The sequence below is a fragment of the Oryctolagus cuniculus genome, chromosome 7, assembly GCF_964237555.1.
Source record: "Oryctolagus cuniculus chromosome 7, mOryCun1.1, whole genome shotgun sequence".
Classification (NCBI taxonomy): Eukaryota; Metazoa; Chordata; class Mammalia; order Lagomorpha; family Leporidae; genus Oryctolagus; species Oryctolagus cuniculus.
This window is the reverse complement of record NC_091438.1, coordinates 39,842,194-39,860,125: the sequence shown is the minus strand read 5'-3', so window position 1 is coordinate 39,860,125 and position 17,932 is coordinate 39,842,194. Positions and strand designations below refer to the sequence as shown.

The 17,932-nt window shown below is 47.2% G+C and overlaps 1 protein-coding gene across 2 annotated transcripts in view; it reads left to right on the top strand.

Moving 5' to 3' along the window:
• Positions 1 to 232: 232 nt before the first annotated feature.
• CADM3 (cell adhesion molecule 3) overlaps positions 233 to 17,932 on the top strand; it is a 30,153-nt gene continuing 12,453 nt past the window's right edge. The window contains exon 1 of one of the 2 annotated variants that reach the window (XM_051858487.2): positions 233 to 692. In XM_051858487.2, coding sequence (XP_051714447.1) covers positions 611 to 692 — 82 coding nt within the window. In that variant the 5' untranslated portion in view covers positions 233 to 610. The remainder of the gene's footprint in view (positions 693 to 17,932) is intronic. The other variant, XM_051858486.2, reaches the window with a different exon arrangement.

Here is a 17,932-nt window from a genome sequence, read left to right as displayed (position 1 = left end):
ACCCACTGGGGAGGTGTCTCTGGGCACACGACTCACCGGGGGACCCCAGGGCTTATGGGCATCCCCAGTCGCCAAAGGATGGAAGGCGGGGCTGGAGGCGCTCAGGCTAGTGGGCACGCCCTTACCCAGGCCTGCAGTGGCCGCTCTCGCCAGCTGGCCCACGGCCCTGCCCGACTCCCCTCCTTCCACCCCAAGCCTAAGTGGCGTGCGCGCGGGGTCCCACTGCTGAGCCAGCGCCCGCCCTCTGCTCCACACCCGAACCCGGCTGGCGGAGCTCCCGGGGGAGAAGGTGGAAGGCACCACGAAGGCGAGGAGGGGGTGTGGGAAGCGGGGGGAGTGGGGAATGCGGCAGCCTGGCCCCCCCGCGACCAGCCCAGCCCCCCGTCACCCCCCCTCCACCTCGAACCGAATGGTTTGCTCCGAGCGCCCTATTTAATCCCCGCGACTGCAGCAGCGCCGGCTCCCTCCCGGTCCCCGCCTCGGCCCCGGGCTCCGAAGCGGCTCGGGGGCGCCCGTTTGGTCAGCGTCGTCGTCTGCCCCCTCCCCAGCCCCAGCCCCTGGGGACCCAGGCTCTCCAGCGCCCAGCCAGGGGAGCCGGCCGGGAAGCGCGATGGGGGCCCCTTCCGCCCTGCCCCTGCTCCTGCTTTTCGCCTGCTGCTGGGCGCCCGGCGGGGCCAACCTCTCCCAGGACGGTGAGTGTGGGAGGGGGCGGCGCCAGGGGAGGGGGGAGTGACCCGAGGCGGGGGTTCGGGTCGGGAGCCGGGCGGAGGGAGCCTGTTGGCTTTGTTTGGCACCAGGGTGTTGGAGTCGCCAGCCGCGGCGAGTACCCTTGCGTGTGCCTGCGAGCCGCCTCGCGTCGCCGGACCGCGGGCTGTGCCGGCTTGGGCACCCCTTGTGGGTCTGCGTGTGCACTGGGTTGGGCCGTCGGGGGTCGAGGCCGCCGAGGAGCAGCCCGGGGTCTGGCGGTGTGGACGTCCGTGTGTGCGTCTGGGTGTGCGCGTCTGTGTTGGTGTCTGGCTCTGCGTCTCTGTGTCAGTCTCTGTGTGTATGTCTGTGTCGGTGTGTGTTGGGGGCGGAGTGAGATGTGTCGCTGTTTCAGGCAGGGCGTGTGTCCGGGTGTTTGTGTCTGTGTGTCTGTAGGGGCTGGGGAGCCAGTGCGATCTCCCCAAACAGCTGTGTGCAAACATTTCTGCTCCCCGCCCGTCCCCCACCCGCGGCGGAGCTCCGAGTGGGCAGGGAAGGGGGCCTGGGTGAGGCTTTGGAGGGGGGCGTGGGCAGCGAAGGGGGGAGCTTCTCCTTGGAGCAAAACAACAACACCGGGCGGAGGGCCCCCAGGATGCCAGTATCCCTAGCGGAGGCAGGGGCTGGGAAAAGAAACCCAGACAGGAGCGGAGGAGGTGCTGTGTGGGAGGGGGGAGGAGGCTGGGCAAAAGGAAGGCTCAAGACGTTGGGGCAGACGGATGCATGGAAAATCCAAAGCCTTCCTGAACCCGGGTTTTCCGCGACTTGGGGGTCCAGTGGCATCCCTAGCCCCTTTGCCCCAGTCTGGCACTCAAACCCTCTTTGGGCTGTGATGGTAGAGAGATGAAGGGAGGGAGTGGGGGAGAAAGGAGGCGGGGCCGGGGTGAGGGGACTTGGGGGAGAGCCCCTCCCGCCCTGGGCCGGGCTATGTAGGTCAGCGCGGTGGGGGCCCCTCAGCCTTCTTCAAGGCTGCTGGCGGTTAATGGGGTGGCGTGGGGGGCAGTCTGCTGGGAGACCAGGAAGGGAGCATAGCTCGGGGCCTCGGGTCGCCAGAGGAGGCGGGCAGGCTGCGAAGACACTGAAGGAATGCATCCTCCCATTCTCCCTCCGCCAGTCCAGCCAGAGGGGGGCTGCGGTGGGGGAAGGGAGAGGGGCTCGGACTCTGCGGAGCAAAGGGAAGTGGGGAGAGTGAGAGAGAGAGAGAGAGGGTGGTGGCTGTGCCCGGCCAGATGCCAACGAAAAACAGAAAGAACCGCAGGGGAGGAGAAAAGGGGGAGGCGGCTCCTGGGCGATGGACCCAGTGGCCAGCAGGGATGGGCACAGGGCGGGGCGGGGTGGAGAGGGGAGGGGTTGAAGCTGGGGTGGATGATGTAGAGGATTTCATCCGAGGAAAACAGGCGAAAAGCCAGGGTGCTGGAGGAAGAAGCGCTCCACCTCCCCTGACCTCCCCTAGCCCTGTCTCCATCATGAGAAGGAGCTTTCCCACGTTATGGGGGCCCTGGGGATCCCCTTCCTACAGCTGGGTAGTTCACTCTTCCCACCCTCTACCCATCAGACTCCCCCAGAAGGAGTTTTTGCCAGAATCACTACAGATAGCAGCCCGGCTTTTCCCAACATGGAATCTCATTTCTCCAGAGGTCTGCACTGATGACCCTATTCCCTGAGGCCAGGAGAGTCCTGGGGGAGAGCAGGCTACCTGCAAAGGAAAGAGAAGCTGCTGGATGTTTGTGCCTCAGTAATAACCCTCTCACTAAGCCTTGACTTTCAACTTTAGCCCCTGGCTTACCCATTCTTCAGGCTGAGTTAAAGAGATGCAAATGTGACCCAGACAGCAACTGGTCAGCAACAAGAACTGATGGTGCCAGGCTGAGAGCTGAAGAGAGAAAGGTGTCACCCCAGAAAGCTGTGGGTGAGCTCTTCCTCTGTAGGATGTAAACACTGGAGACTAGTGTAGATCTGTACACTAGCCAAGTCTTCCCCTCCACACTATGCTCTCTTGGCCCTCAACAAAGGGGCAAGCCTCTCTTCAGGCTTCCAATGGAGAGGAAGTGAAAGAGATTTTGAAATACATCTCAAAGCAGTGGCTTGAGTGGAAAGAGCAGAAATAGTAACTCAGGTGTGGGGAATTTCTAGAGAAGAAGTCAGGAAGTGGAAGAAGACTCTTCAAAGAAGAGTCTAATCAAGCATCATTTTCCTTGTAGAAAATCATCTCCACAGATAGTGGCCATCTGTATAGTGTGCAGGATCTCAGGATGCACTGATATATGAGACATACCCACAGATCTCTTTTATATTAATTCTGTTTCTTAGTTTCTGGAACTAAGAAGACCAGTTCTGATGCTGGAAAGTAGGTGTATAGATTTAATGATCAGGAACTCAGGATCCTCAAAATCATGCAGGTGTGTCCCTTGGTTGGCCTGGGGCCCCTAGGCAGGGAGTTAGATAATACATATTAACAGGTACTGTTTGACCAAAAGTAGGAGTGATGTGGTAGAAAGGTTTAAGGACAAAGTACCCTAATACACTCATGCTTGAATGGTCAAGGTTGTTGTGGCAAAGCAGCTATCTCCATTTAGAACAAGGAAAACAAACTTCACCTACTGATGAGTTATATAGCTCCCTAAAGTACAGCATAAAACTTTTAAGCCTCATAAGGCTGAACAGGGATTGGGCAGTTACAGAAGGACAACCCACTAATATCTGAACTGGGCCATTAGCACTGTGGCTAGCATGTCAGGAAGGGTTATGACATTCAGAATTTGCCACCTGCCCTTCCTTCTCACATTTCTCCATTAGCATTCGCAGAAGTTGACAGTTCTAGGTTTTGAGGATACAAGGCCTGTGGTCATCTCTCTGGGGAGAAGCTTGACATTCAGCATTGTGCCTAGCCTTCCTTAGATTCTTCCTTTCCAACTATTTCCAGCACTCTGTGAGTTGACTCAGTGTAGAGACATATGGATGGACAGCCTTGCTTTCCTTTGGACCATGCATTAGCAATGTAGCTTTGTACTGCATTGTCCCACACATGAGTATCTTTTCCTTTCCAATGACCTTCTGTCCACTGTCATCCATTCTGCAGCCCCTTGGCCTTGTGCCCAGTATGAAGATCATGCCCAATGTGCTGGAGAAGTCCAGCAGGCATTCACTCCAGTGCTGCCTGCAGATTCGCATGGCAGATCTACTCTATCCAGCTTCTGCTCCTATTTGCAGCTATTTGTTCTTTTCTGCTCCTGTTCTCTTCCTAGTTGCAGCTGTAACTCTTGGTAAGAATGCACTGCCCTTTTTAGAAATGTGGATTTTTTGGCACAGAAAAGCAGAGACCATAAGAGAGACCTAGGATAGTAAAATTAATTCCATGAACAACCAGTCAGCTTGATGTGAAGTCCAATCTATGGGATGTCAACTGCCTACCCAGCAGTTATGCCAAATATTGTATCCTGTGCTCTTCCAAGATCTGAAAGTTGCTCTAAGGAAGTGGTTTTCTCGTCCTTTTTTTTTTTAAGGCATGGAACTTCTTTATAACAGACCAAAGAAGAACTGAGAAGTTCTTACAGGAAAGTAAGACCTGTAAGCTGTTTCCCCCTTCTAACTGGCTTCCTTAACTCCTAGAATCCTTACTGTACAACCTGAGGTTCTGGTATACAATTTGAAACCCTCTGCCTTTGACTGGCAGAATGAGCCAGTTCACTCCCCTTAGGCTTTCTCTCTATCTTCCAACTGAGGAATAAAAGAAGTCCAAGTCTGATGTCAAGAGTGCCTTACTGGAGATATTCACTATTCACTTGGAGAGAGTGACTCATAGTTCTGCAGCCACAAAATTCTACAGATGGCATCTCTATGGTGTTCTGGTCACTTTAGACAGCAGACTGGGTAGTTGTGCCATTGCTCCTTAAATCTTGGGATTTGATTTCTGTACTTCTTGCTGTTACTGCTATCTTGCAGCCCATGTAATACATAGAATAGGATCAAAAACTGTTTTTACTCAAGCCACATGCTAGGAAAAAAAATCTTCACAGTTATCACCAGAGAAATAAATCCCCTGGGGCTATAACTAGTAACATTCTTTGTTGTTCCTACTTCAGTGGAACTGTGTACTGATTCCACAATCCCATTTTTGTCACCTAATTCTTAATCTGTAAGGATGGTTATTTAGCTTCTAAATTCTCCTTGAAAGCAACCTGTGGACTGGACCAGCTCCTTACTGATTACTGATTGAAAAATACAGGTTGTTAGAAAGTTTGAATAACTGTTTCTCCTTTTATTTTAATGATAGAATTTATTATTTCCTCTTTAACCCTTGGCTATAGGCTCATATTCCAGAACACTTTGTTTCCTGTATAGGGTCATGACCTAGACATCCACACATAAACTGAAAATAGTAATACCCATGGGAATGTTTATGAGAGAGAGAGAGAGAGAAGAAGAAGAAGGGGAGGAGGAGGAGGAGGAGAGAGAGGCAATTATAAACAGCCTAGAGAGGCAAACCATTAGAAAAAGATTCAAGTCTCTAAGAATCCAATGAAATTAAGGGTAAACATTCGATGTCAATGTAAAATAGAGAACAATTCTCCAGGGCCAAAGACCTGTCTCTATTTCCAGGATCAGCAGTAGTGATGATTCTTTACAAGGTCAAACAAGTTGATGTTCAGGGCTCTTACAACTACCCAAGTGAAAACTCAATCAAATTTTGCTATATACAATAAGGAGATCCATGCCTTCTAGCGCAGAGCTGCCACGATCTCAAGAGTCTTAACACATGAAGCATTGAAGTTTTTGCACAATAGAGGCTCAGTAAAGCTACGTGTTCTTCACTGAAGTAGCAAGTGCTGAAGTGAGAATCATGCATTCCTTACAAAAATTTCCCTAAGCCTAAAGAGAGTGACCAAATTTCCCAGCTAACACAAAGCTTTCTAGGTCCTGCGGAAGGTGTTTTGCTAAGAGACATGGTCCCATTCCTCTTTTCTATGTGTTATCAAATCTGTACTATTTACAGAAATTCTGAGTACATCAGGACTCTGATACATCTCATGCCCTACCTAATTATAATACACATTTTGGCTTCTTCATGCCCTACTGTCTCTGAAAGAACACAGGCTCTGTGGACTGTTTCTGTAAGTAAGAAGATAAGCCTAATTTTATTCCTATAAATTTTTGCAAGTTAACCGTCCTCCATACCCCAACCCTATCACCATAATACCTAAGTATGTGACATAATTACAGAGGCTTATGTTGACAAACTCATTCTGGGTGTGGTCCTCGTTTTTTAATACACTCTCTTAGATGCATATCTAATAGGTTCAAAGTACTTAAAAGTATCTTTTAGAGCAAATGATGAGTATACATGATTCTAACAGATGCTCTGATGTCCATAGGCTTGAGAGCAGGCTGCCTTACCCCATGTTTCCAGTTTTCTTTGTTGAATAAACTACCTGTGCTTTGAGCTCTCCGTGGTGCTAGCTCCTGACAGTGACGCTCCAGGCTCTTCTTGTTGCTCTCCATGGTCCTGCTCTGCCTTCAAGCTTCAGTATCTCTTTACTCTCCACAGTGCAGCCCTCAGAACAGGGCTGGAATTTTTCTCTCCCAACCAGTAACCCATGATCTTGATTATGGCCTCCAATCTGCTACACTAGGAAGTGGGAACAAAATCCAGATCTTTGGAGTCCTTGTAGCCATCTAATTAACTGTAGGTAAGGGACAAATAGGCTAGTAATTTCTCAGGTTAAAATACAAGTACTTTTTGAAATGCTCAGGTAATCAATACCTACAGTGACCTCGAATGGCCTCAAATGAGATATTTTGTCATATCTGGACTCATAGATTACAAACAAAATAATAAACAGTCATTTTTTTAGATGGAGACACCACTACTGTTCATATATGAAAAACATATATAAACCACCAATGTGGAATGCAAAGTAAGTTCTATTGAGTTCATAAGCATGTACCTCTTAATAGCACTCTGAGCCTGACACTAGCTCTAACCATTTGGTCATGGTGCTCACTTTCCCTTTTCCCTCAACCTTAACAAATGGGAAGACAATACTGAAAACGGGTCATCTGAATATATAATGGAGGAATTTAGTATATCAAAAATAGGCATCAAAAACAAGTACTAAAACCCTGACATATGCCCCCCCACACTTTTATAACCCTCCTGTATAGATGGCCTTAAATATAACCATTGCATCACAGTGTCTATATACTTGGTCATATCTCAGTAGATGCATCTTTAAACTGGACTCTGCTGCTCTTTGGGAATGTCTGCCAATAAGCTGATGATGTCAGTTGTGGCAAGGAGCCGAGAATGCTCAGCCTCTGTCAGTCTTAGAAGAGCCAACCTATTCCTCACATCACATTAGAATTATGCAAGATTCTGATTTCTCCATGCCAATGTACACATGATAGTTCATAAAATAGTTAATCCTTATGAATGACTTACAGCAGCATCTACTTGGGCAGACAGGCTTCCAGACTGAATTTCCAGGACCCTCTTTCATCTCCTTATTTGCAACAAGGAGAAACTGCATTCCTCAAGGACAGGTAATGGGAGTGATTTATCTCTATGAGCAAACCTTCAGAAAGACAGAATTAGGGTTACAGTAACAGCTGGAGTATCTGTGATCTACTCATCTCCCTGGGCCTTCTAGTCACATGAAGAGCAGACACATTTGCAAGTATTCAAAGGCAAGGATTTTAACATATTTTTTGATGTGTGTATCATCCCTTTATGGGAACTCTTACCTCTAGGCTTCTTTAACCCTCTCATCTCTCCATTTTTCTACCTGGAGGTCTCCATGAGAGTGATAAGGAAGCTAAATAATATAAAGAACAAACTCAAATGTTTTCTTCCTCCAGGTTTTATTTTCCCTTCCCCCCAGCTAGATGAACACTAATTGTGTATTGATTGGTAATTATAAGCACCTTTAGCTCATTTACTTCCAATTCAGGGCCAGGAAGGTCAGGTGCATCACCTTGCCCAAGGGAAAAGAAAAAAGAAAAAGAAATGAAGGTTGATGCCTCAACCATTCATCTCTAAGCTAGCCATTGCATGTCTCCCTTTTCTTCATTTAGTCTCAGATATTGGAATGATAGAGTGGATAACTGGTACTTCCAACATTAAATTTCACTGGAAACATGCAGATACTTGTTTCACATATTTTTCTTCTTGTATGTCCTGGTTCTTTACTTGCAATTCTAATTCTAGAATTCCAGCCAAATCCTCAAACAGGGTAAAAGGCACCCAAAGGTGAACTAGTGTATTGAGTCTCTTACTTAAACACTTGATACTTCTTGGAAACCCAGCAATACTCCAATAAGTACATCAATAACAGGTAACTTGGGACTTAGCACAATGGTCAGATGTTGAAAAGACTAGAGCCAAGTTCTGGTATTATAAAGTAAGAATTTGACCACTTGGTCCTAATCATTTGTCACTTGACAAATGCAAAAATTTTAGTGAGACAGTTGCACTAACTAATTCTGAGTAGTTCTTACTCTATTTCTTAAGGATGAAATCTTTCCGAACACATATTATGTGTTTTCTATTCCAATCTGTATCCTGTAATCTCACACAAATATAAAAACCACCATCACTAAGCCCCTGGGTCTTCCATATTTTCATTTATCCTCAACTGCTATTTAATGCCAACTCTTTTTCTGGTTTCCAAGCCCTGGAGTCCAATGTCAGTGACAGATGGACTGTGCCTCAGCCCTGGGGAGGAGAGGATTCTGGCCCTCTCCTTGGGAGTTAGAGCAAAATAGAGAGCCTGAATTCTGCTTGGGGAGAATCTCTTGAGTTTAAGCCATATGGTTTTCTGGATGTCAAGGGTTCTGATTAATATGGACATGTGAAAAAGGCTGTGTATCTGGGTCATAAGAAAAGCTGTGCATTTATGTCAGAAAAAAAAAACTAGGGAAATGAATAGTGAAAAATTGAAATGTGTTGTGTATATGTTCAAGGACACATGCTAAAGGAAATAAAGAGGATAACTAGGTCAGAAAATGCATGCATCTTTGGGAAGACTGAGTGTAGACTCACACTGAAGAAGAGAAACTCTGTGAAGGTTTAAGAATAGAGGAAAAGATATTTATGTCAAAACAGTATGATTTGCCATTTGGGTGGACAGTGAGCTCAGCAGACGTGAAGACAATGTGTCTGTTTCACAGAAGAGTTAAATTCACAAGAAGAAACAAAGTAAGGCTAATGTGAACAATGTGCCACTCTTAAAAATACAGGGATTTTGTAAATTAAGAAGAATGGAAGGAAGAGCCTAAGTATCAGTTAGGATTGGGAGAATCAGAGAAAGTAGAATAGTGTGGGTGTGTAGAGTGAAACACATTTTTCTTCATGGAATGCGCCTCATCATTGCCTTGAACCTGTCATCCACACCCTGACTCTGATCATCCAGTGAAGGGAAGCAGTAAAAACAAGTCAGAAAAATCAGAACCAGGAGAGATAAATGCTTTCTTGCCTGACTTCTAACAAATTAAACTTTTTCACAGCATTGTTATCCCACCACACTGAGCCATCACCCTGAAATATCTGAAGTGCATCCTAAAAAGGAAAGGCGAACAAAGTGGAGCTCATTGAGAAAGGGAACTCATCCATGCACTCACATAGGTATTGAGACTATGGGACAGGGACTGGAGAGCACGAGTAAGGTGTCCTTACCCAGAGGGGATTTATTGTTCACTTCTCCCTGATTTTCTGGGCTTTCTTGCCCATTCTCCGTCCTGATTTTCCCATACCCCTTCCAATGAGCTAAAGCAATTTCTGATTTTGATTCTACGATGTTTCCTTTCCTAAATACTTTCCTAAAACTGGCATTTTCCTCAGTTCTATTACACCTGGGGAAGCAGCAAGATGGGACAGGGCATGGAATCCCTGTTTGGATGAAGTCTGGCTTCCTGACTCTCTACTTCATCAAACTGCAGTTCCCAAGTCACACCTGTCCTGATTGCTGAAGTATGTGATTGTGGTGGGAAAGGAATAAGGAAATGGGATAAACAGACCCTCCTAAAACGGTTCATGGCTGTTCTCATCCCAGGCATTAGGAGCCTCCCCTGTCAGTACCTGCACAGAACCTATTCCCTAGAAGTTCTTATGAGCCACCCCTGTGCTCAGCCTCCTCCCTCCCAGCCTTTTAGTGCACTAGAGATTTGCATAGGAACACAAGCCAGTCTTGGAAGGTAGGAGCTAAGGTCAGGAAGTGGCTCTTAGGAGATCAGATCCCTTTCCTTGTTGTCCCTTCACGGCAACTACCATTGCTAACACTCAGTATTGGCTACACAAGGGCTTGTTTTGGTTGGGGGCCAGCCCAGGGCTCCCTCACAGTGCTAATGCACTGAGAACACTGACTCAATAGCAAATCAAAGCAACAGCTGTCCCCACCTCCTTCTCTGCCACCCACTTCCCAGTCTCTGCTCCTCAGAATCTTAACTAAGTCTCTGAGCCCCCACCCCCACCCCAGCCTACCACAAGCCCACTTCTGCCTCCAGATATTTTCTCTCTACCTCAAGAATAGGACGTGCTTATTTTTTATTCTCTCTCTCTTCCAGCCTCTGTTCTTCTATTTCACAATCAGGTTAATGTTCCCCTGGCTCTCCACTGTGCAGGTATGAGCACACACATACAGAATCACGGGTTATGCACATGCACAGAGACAGCATGCCCTCGCAGTCACCTTCTGTGGTTCTTAAGAGTTTGTCAGTGGCCGGCGCCGCAGCTCACTAAGCTAATCCTCCCCCTGCGGCGCCGGCACCCTGGGTTCTAGTCCCGTGGGGCACCGGATTCTGTCCCGGTTGCTCCTCTTTCAGTCCAGCTCTCTGCTGTGGCCCGGGAGTGCAGTGGAGGATGGTCCAGGTCCTTGGGCCCTGCACCCGCATGGGAGACCAGGAAGAAGCACCTGGCTCCTGGCTTCAGATCAGCGCAGCACACTGGCCGTAGTGGCCATTTGAGGGGTGAACCAATGGAAAAAGGAAGACCTTTCTCTGTCTCTCTCTCACTGTCTAACTCTGCCTGTCAAAAAAAAAAAAAAAAAAAAGAGTTTGTCAGTGGCTTCTGCCCATTGGCCTCCTCTTATGAGAACTGGAGTCTGCCAGGAAGGCCTGAAGTCTGTGAAGAGGCCACCTGTCAAATCTTCAGGAACTCACTCCTCATTTCAACCCCAACCCTCCAACCTGCTTGGCATCAAGGAGACTTCCTTCCCTTAAGGCCTGCGGTCTTGTAGCTCCTTGCTACCATATACCAGGAGATGAGGAGTAGGTAGAGAGATGTTACTAGAAGTGAATCACACTCGACTGGCGCCGTGGCTCACTAGGCTAATCCTCCGCCTTACGGCGCCGGCACACCGGGTTCTAGTCCCGTTCGGGGCACCGGATTCTGTCCCGGTTGCCCCTCTTCCAGGCCAGCTCTCTGCTGTGGCCAGGGAGTGCAGTGGAGGATGGCCCAAGTGCTTGGGCCCTGCACCCCATGGGAGACCAGGCTAAGTACCTGGCTCCTGCCATCGGATCAGCGTGGTGCACTGGCCGCAGTGCACCAGCCGCAGTGGCCATTGGAGGGTGAACCAACGGAAAAGGAAGACCTTTCTCTCTGTCTCTCTCTCTCACTGTCCATTCTGCCTGTCAAAAAAAATTAAAAAAAAAAAAAGAAGTGAATCACACTCAATGGCAACTTAACCTCTGAATTAGCTAGTGCACAAAGACTGCTATGAAATGATAATGAGTGCAGAAAACAACCCTCACAAACTGACTGTGTAGCCACTCTCAAGTCCCTAAACCTCTCTGAAGCCTTTATTTCTTCATCTTTAAATTGAGAGGGTTGAATTGGACGCTACTAAGGTTATGTCCACTCTAAACGTCTGTGGCCCTAGGAATCATAGAATATTCAGGGTAGAATGAAGTGTAACAGACAGAGGACAGGAAAGGTTTATCTTTGGCTATAGAAAAATGACATCCCTCATTCTATCCTCTGTCTGATGGAATCAAAAAGATCTTAGAAATAGCCACCTCTGGCCATTAGGGGTCAGTAGAAAATGCCCAGATGCATAAGTTGACTGTAGGATTCCGGGACATATATAAAATATATTTATTTACAACATCTTAATGTTCCATGCTTTTTTTCTTAACACTTGTATATAGACAGATGTTTGGAATGATAGTTTTTGTTTCTTTTAGTAATAACAGAATGCTAACACCAAGATAAGCTTTGTGTTTTATCCCTGCCCTCAGAGCCACCACAGGCAAGCTTAGCTCTCCAAAGATTCCCTCCTCATGCAGAGTGGAAAGCATCACCACACACCATCCCATGCCCAGGAGACAAAGGTCTTTCCTTTCCAATGTGCTTGGGATGAAACTAAAACATGTCTGCAAAGACGTAGTGATAACCTCTGTGAGCTCAGATCGGGAACCAGTCCCTTCCACTATGAGTGGTTCTATACCCTGGTTCTATAAATCCTGGAACTCTGGACAAGACCTTACCAAGCTAATGAGCTAGTCAGCGTGTTAGGGTCTTCTTCTAGTGAAGCTTCTGTTTCCCACCCTTATTTACCATCTGTACTTTTCACTTGTAGCCCGCACGCCTCCTAGGAGAGTAAAGCAAAGCCAGCAGAGAGTAGTGAACTGGGGCCCAAGAGGCTGCTTGGTAAACAAGTCTCCAGGAGGAAAAATGTGACAGCAACAGAAGTAATGGAGGGAGCAACAAGGAGGAGCAAGTGCTCAGCAGCTTAGCCAGAAAGAAGGCAGAAGGGCACAGGGTGGAAAGAAGGCTGAGATGGGGGTAGCAGGCAACGAAGCGTGACTGAGCTCCCCAGTCCTGAAGTCAGTGTGAGCTGGAGCGCATCTGAGCTAAGGAAAGGAGATCCTTTAGGACATCCTGCTGCCTGTGAGAGGACAGGGACCTATCCCCAAGGAACAGCACAAAAAGAAGGAAATGCACCTGAAAAGACAGACAGTCCCAGGTGACAGAATAACTCCCACCTCTTATGGCTCAGCTTCTGTCTCACTGCACTGTAATATCACAACTATTAGGGAATTGGGACCTTAGGGGAGGACAAAGTTAGAAAGGAAAGAAATAGAGGGCAGGAACTAAGAGAACATTTTGACACTCAGGCCATCAAAGTCTTAGACTAAGAAACAAAATCATGACTTCGGTAAGTGTGGCACAATTCCAGCTGCCCAAGAGCAACTGTGGAAAGTTAAATGTAAGCAGAATCTTTCTGAACAAGGTTCTGTGCTCTAAGCTCAAAGCAACTCCCCCAAATCTTGGAGGTACTAGCTAAGTTAGGGTTCAGATAGAACCGGTTCACTTTCCTCCAAATGTACAATGAGCCATTCACCGTCAAAGACGTGCGTGGCCCTGAGCATAAACCAAAGCTCCAGGGCCGAGATCTAATTCTGATTTTGCTGTATATGATCCAAATGTATCTAAGAATTGACTAAGAAGCTGGGGTTGGGAGAAATTAGCATGATATCCTCTAGTCAGGGAGCCTAGCAGTGGATGTAGATGCAGCATTCTGAAAGTGGGTCCCTTCAGTATTCTGGACCACAGCCCCCAGGATGTTTTTCCCTTGGAGATAACACTCCTCCACCCACCTGTCATGGCAGTCGTGAGGAATAACAAGTAGGCTGGGATGAACAGTATTTTTAACTCTGGAGTTAGAGAAATGCTGAGTCATCATCATCATCATCACCATCACCATCATCATCAACTCCTACTCAGGGAGCTGGCTTTCTCTACAATCAGGGGAGTGGGGCTTTGGACGTGAGCCCTGTGCAGCAGCGATTATGTGGGAGAGCCCTATTCCCTTGTCCCAATAGCCCAAATTTGCACCTGTGACTCTGTTTATGGCCCTAAAGCCACTATATTGTAGGTCCCCCAAAACATGCAAAGCAGAGCAGATACAGAAACCAAGCAATCAGGGACTGTGCTGGCAGTCTCTCATAGACTGCCCTAGCAGAACCACAAAAATCAGAGACATAATTCATGTGTCACTCACACATTTATTCAATAAATATTTATTGAGCACTTACTATGTGTGAGGTCCTGTGCTAGGACTGAAAAACTGAATCATAGATGCCAAAGCATCCTTTAAAGAGGCACATTAATAAGCCTCAATTCCCACCCCTCTACTCCTAATATGAACAATCAATCATAAGGAAATCAGTGGGTGAAAGGGCTTCTCTGTCCTTTCAAGTGCTGGGAATCCTGGAAGTACTAGAACCCATGGGTAAATACAACAAGAATTAAGAAAGCCTGCAAGCAGTTGGGGTGAACAAGCAGATAATCTTTTAGGCCTAGGTCCTAGAGCACTATGAAAATGTGTATGCTTGTGGGGAGGGTTGTTAGTTTTAACTAGATCTGTCTGTTGCTTAGTTAGTTGGAGAGTACTGTATTCTAAAGCACTTAGGAGTGAACAAAACAGCCCTGGAGGCATACAGAAGACACATTCAGAAATGTAATAAAAATATAAATCAGTAGGTACAAATAAGAGCACTACCATTGCCACAAGCACCCATCTCCAACTTGTTACACTGTTATTTTTGTCCCACTACACATCAGTGTTATGTGTATTGTTAAGGTGAGCTACCGCTGGCCAGCAATGCAAGAGAACTCTTTCCCCCCTACCCTCTGCCAGTCACTGTACACACAAATGCATGCTCCTGTAGTGTAGGGTAGACATGGAGAAAGGCTGGGCTTTGTAGCCAGAAGGACCTAAGCTTAAAGTCTGTCCTATACCAACTCAGATACATCATATGGACAAGTTGTTTAATTCAGCTTTAACATGTGCAAAATAATTCCCATGAAAAGGTTATTTGGAATAATGAATATAAAGCATGTCATCTGGATCCTGACACACAAAGCATTGATGACTATCTATTCCCTCTGTCTTGTAGATTTCTAGAGCTTCAGTCTCTAGGTGGTCTACTACTTACTGTAGTCTGTTTCTCCCTATCATGTATGATTTGCTATTTCCTCTGTACTGGCAGATTTTGAATCTAGTTCTCACAATAGAAGATGCTCAGCATCTGATTCATTTAATAAATAAATATTTATTAATCACCTTCTATGTGCAATATGCTGTATTAGAGCCAGCACTGGATATAAAGATGAATCAGATATCAACACTACGTGTAGTTTCTTTATACTTTAGGAGGGAAGCCAAATTTGCAGTGCAAAGTAGAAAGTGATACATAATTTAAGAAATGTAGACAAAGTGTTGTAGGTCAGAGAAATGGGACCTTATTTCCATCTGGGAAAATCAGGGAAGATTTCTTGAAGAAGGTGCCACAAAAAATAGGCTTCAAGGGTGGATACAATTTAGACATGTGAGGATGGGTAAAGGGCACCATCAGTACAGTTGTCACACTCATAGAAAAGGGAAGAGACATGGGAAAGCAAAGGGTTTATGGAGAGAATTCTGTATGCCCTCCTGTGTCTGGAATATGGGATGAGAAAAGTGGAGAAGAGACAAAGATGAAGGGTGGATTGGCCTGTACATCTGGTCATAAAGAATTGTCAGGCCAACAACCTGGAAGCTATCTGCATGCAATGGAGAGTCTGATGACTTCTCAGGGGGCACAAAATGACAAATATGATCGACGCTCTCAACTGTTGTTCTACCAGAACACCCAAGTCCTTCCCTCACTAGTGGATATGTGGCCTCCATATCTAGCCCACATAACAGCAGCTCCTTGGGGGCCAGCATCATGGCTCACTTGGTTAATCCTCCACCTGGGGCACCGGCATCCCATATGGACACCGGGTTCTAGTCCCGGCTGCTCCTCTTCCAGTCCAGCTCTCTGCTGTGGCCCAGGAGGACAGTGGAGGATGGCCCAAATGCTTGGGCCCTGCACCCACATGGGAGACCAGGAAGAAGCACCTGGCTCCTGGCTTCGATCGTAGTGGCCATTTGGGGAGTGAATCAACGAAAGGAAGGCCTTTTTCTCTGTATCTCTCTCTCACTGTCTATAACTCTACCTGTTAAAAAAAAAAAAAAAAAAAAAAAAAAACCTGCAGCTCCTTGCCATGTTCCTGAGCAGAATTTTTACTAATTATACTTCAAAGTCCACACTGCCTTTGCAGAGTAATTGTAAGTTTCCCTTTCCAGTCTAAATTTTTTGAAGGAATTCATGCTGGTATCATAAATGATGGGCACACTCTGAATCCAAAGAAGGTATAAACCTTTCCCAATTCAGGTTATGGTTTCTGCTACTTATCTGTGTTTCTGTTGATAGCATTACAATCACTCATCTGCTTCCAGGGGGAGTGGCCATTCAAAATTTATCACGACAGGTTTACAATTTTACAAAAATAGCCAGGACACTTTCAGACATATTATCAGATAGTTCCTGAGAGGAGACATAATATCATAGGTGTGTTTAAGAGAACCATCACCCCTCCAAGTGGCAAAAGTATCAAGCCACCTCTTAAACAATTTCTTAAATCAAGACAAGCCACAGTGACTTCTCTGCAAACCTATAGAAACAATACACCGTGCATATCCAAAATATACCATTTATTGGAGACTATCTGCTTAGTTGTCAGTCCCCTCCTTCATCTGAATGATTTGAATGATCTACATTGTCATTTCACTTATTTTCCTATGCAGAAAAAATTATACCAGCAAAACACAGCAGGAAGGGGGTAATGAAAGGAGCACTGGCAAGGAGAAAAGCAACAGAGGAGGATGCAGAACAAAGCACAGAGGAGAGAGAGAGCAAGCAAGTGGAGGAAAACCGGGCTGTTGGATAGGGTGACTCCTCTGCCTGATTAACACTCTGCATAGCACAGTGCCAAGTGTGGCTGAATGACCAGAGCCAATTAAATGTACTGAGAGCCCACAGTGGGCTAAGTGCTAAAGACACAAAGATAACTAAGGTAAGGCCCTGCACTTGCCATCTCAAAATTTAGATGAGAAGACTGATAACAAGTAGTCACAATACAGTGTGTTGAAATGCCATAGGAAACAGGCACTATGGAAAAGGCTTTGAGAGCACCACCTGAGGAGGTGGGGTTCCTGAGAGGTGTGTTATTTGCATGTCTTTAGGTGAGTCACTAAACCTCTCTGAACTTCTCTTAAAAAGTGATTCTGTCTGCAGCCTGTCTCTCAAGGTGATTTTGAAAATGCATTCTGCAAACTGAACTCCTATACCACAGTATGTCCTGACAGTTTTCCTCTTCCTTTGCTTGTTTGAGCAAAGGCCTGTGTCGTGCTTACTTTGTGTACCGGATACTAATGCTGTAGGGTTGACCATTGACCCTTCAGGCTCCTCCTGGTCCCTCCACCATCCCTCACTGCAGCACAACCACTGACGCAGTGCACCCACACACCCACAAACACACAAGCTTGAAAATAACAAGGACCACTCACCAGCGTCATCCTTGGTGTGTGCAGTCGGCCATGGGCACCCAGGAGGAGCGTCTCTGCTGGACTGGACAGCTCTGGTCCCCTCCTGTGCCTCTTTCCTTCGTCCAGTCTCGAATCTTCTGCTTATCTTCACTAACACACTTGCCTTCTGCCCCATTCCTGCTAGCTTCTCTTTGCCTGTTATACTTTTTTTTTTCTCTTTCCTCTACTTGACTCCCTTGTCTCATTTGGGCATCAGCGTTTCTCCTGATTGAGAACAAAGTAACTCTCAAAATCGCTGGCAGAGGTCAACAATGAGGAGAGGAGGCGCGGGCTTGGAGGCCTGTGAACTCTGAGGCCAGCCTTCTCTCAGGGCTCCATTCCCGCCTGCCCGCCTCCTCCCTATGCCTTCTCCCTCCCTCCTCTTTCCCTGTCTCTCTCTCCCTCCCCCTGCCTTTCTCCTCCACCCCCACCCTCTCCCCCTCTTCGCTTTCTCCCTTCCATCTGGTTTTGCAATTCGCTCCCTGGTCCTGGTCCCCTTTCTTTCCTAGGGACTCTGAGCTTCTGTCCCACTTCTCTTGGTAGTTTCGACTTCCCCATCCCCAGCTTCTTTCGTTCCCAGCGCCGGCTTCTCATCTCTTCCGCGCCGGCGCCCAGCGCGCACCCACCCCAGGCGAAGTTCTCCCGAGACCCCCTGGGCCGGCACCAGCCGCGACTCTCGGCTCTGCACAGCAGCCAATGACCTCACTGAATTTTACGCACTTGATTGGCTACTGCAGGGCGCTCCGGCGGGAGATCCTGAAAAGATTCGTGTGGCCGGGTTCTTTGTCCCTCTGCCTCTCCTG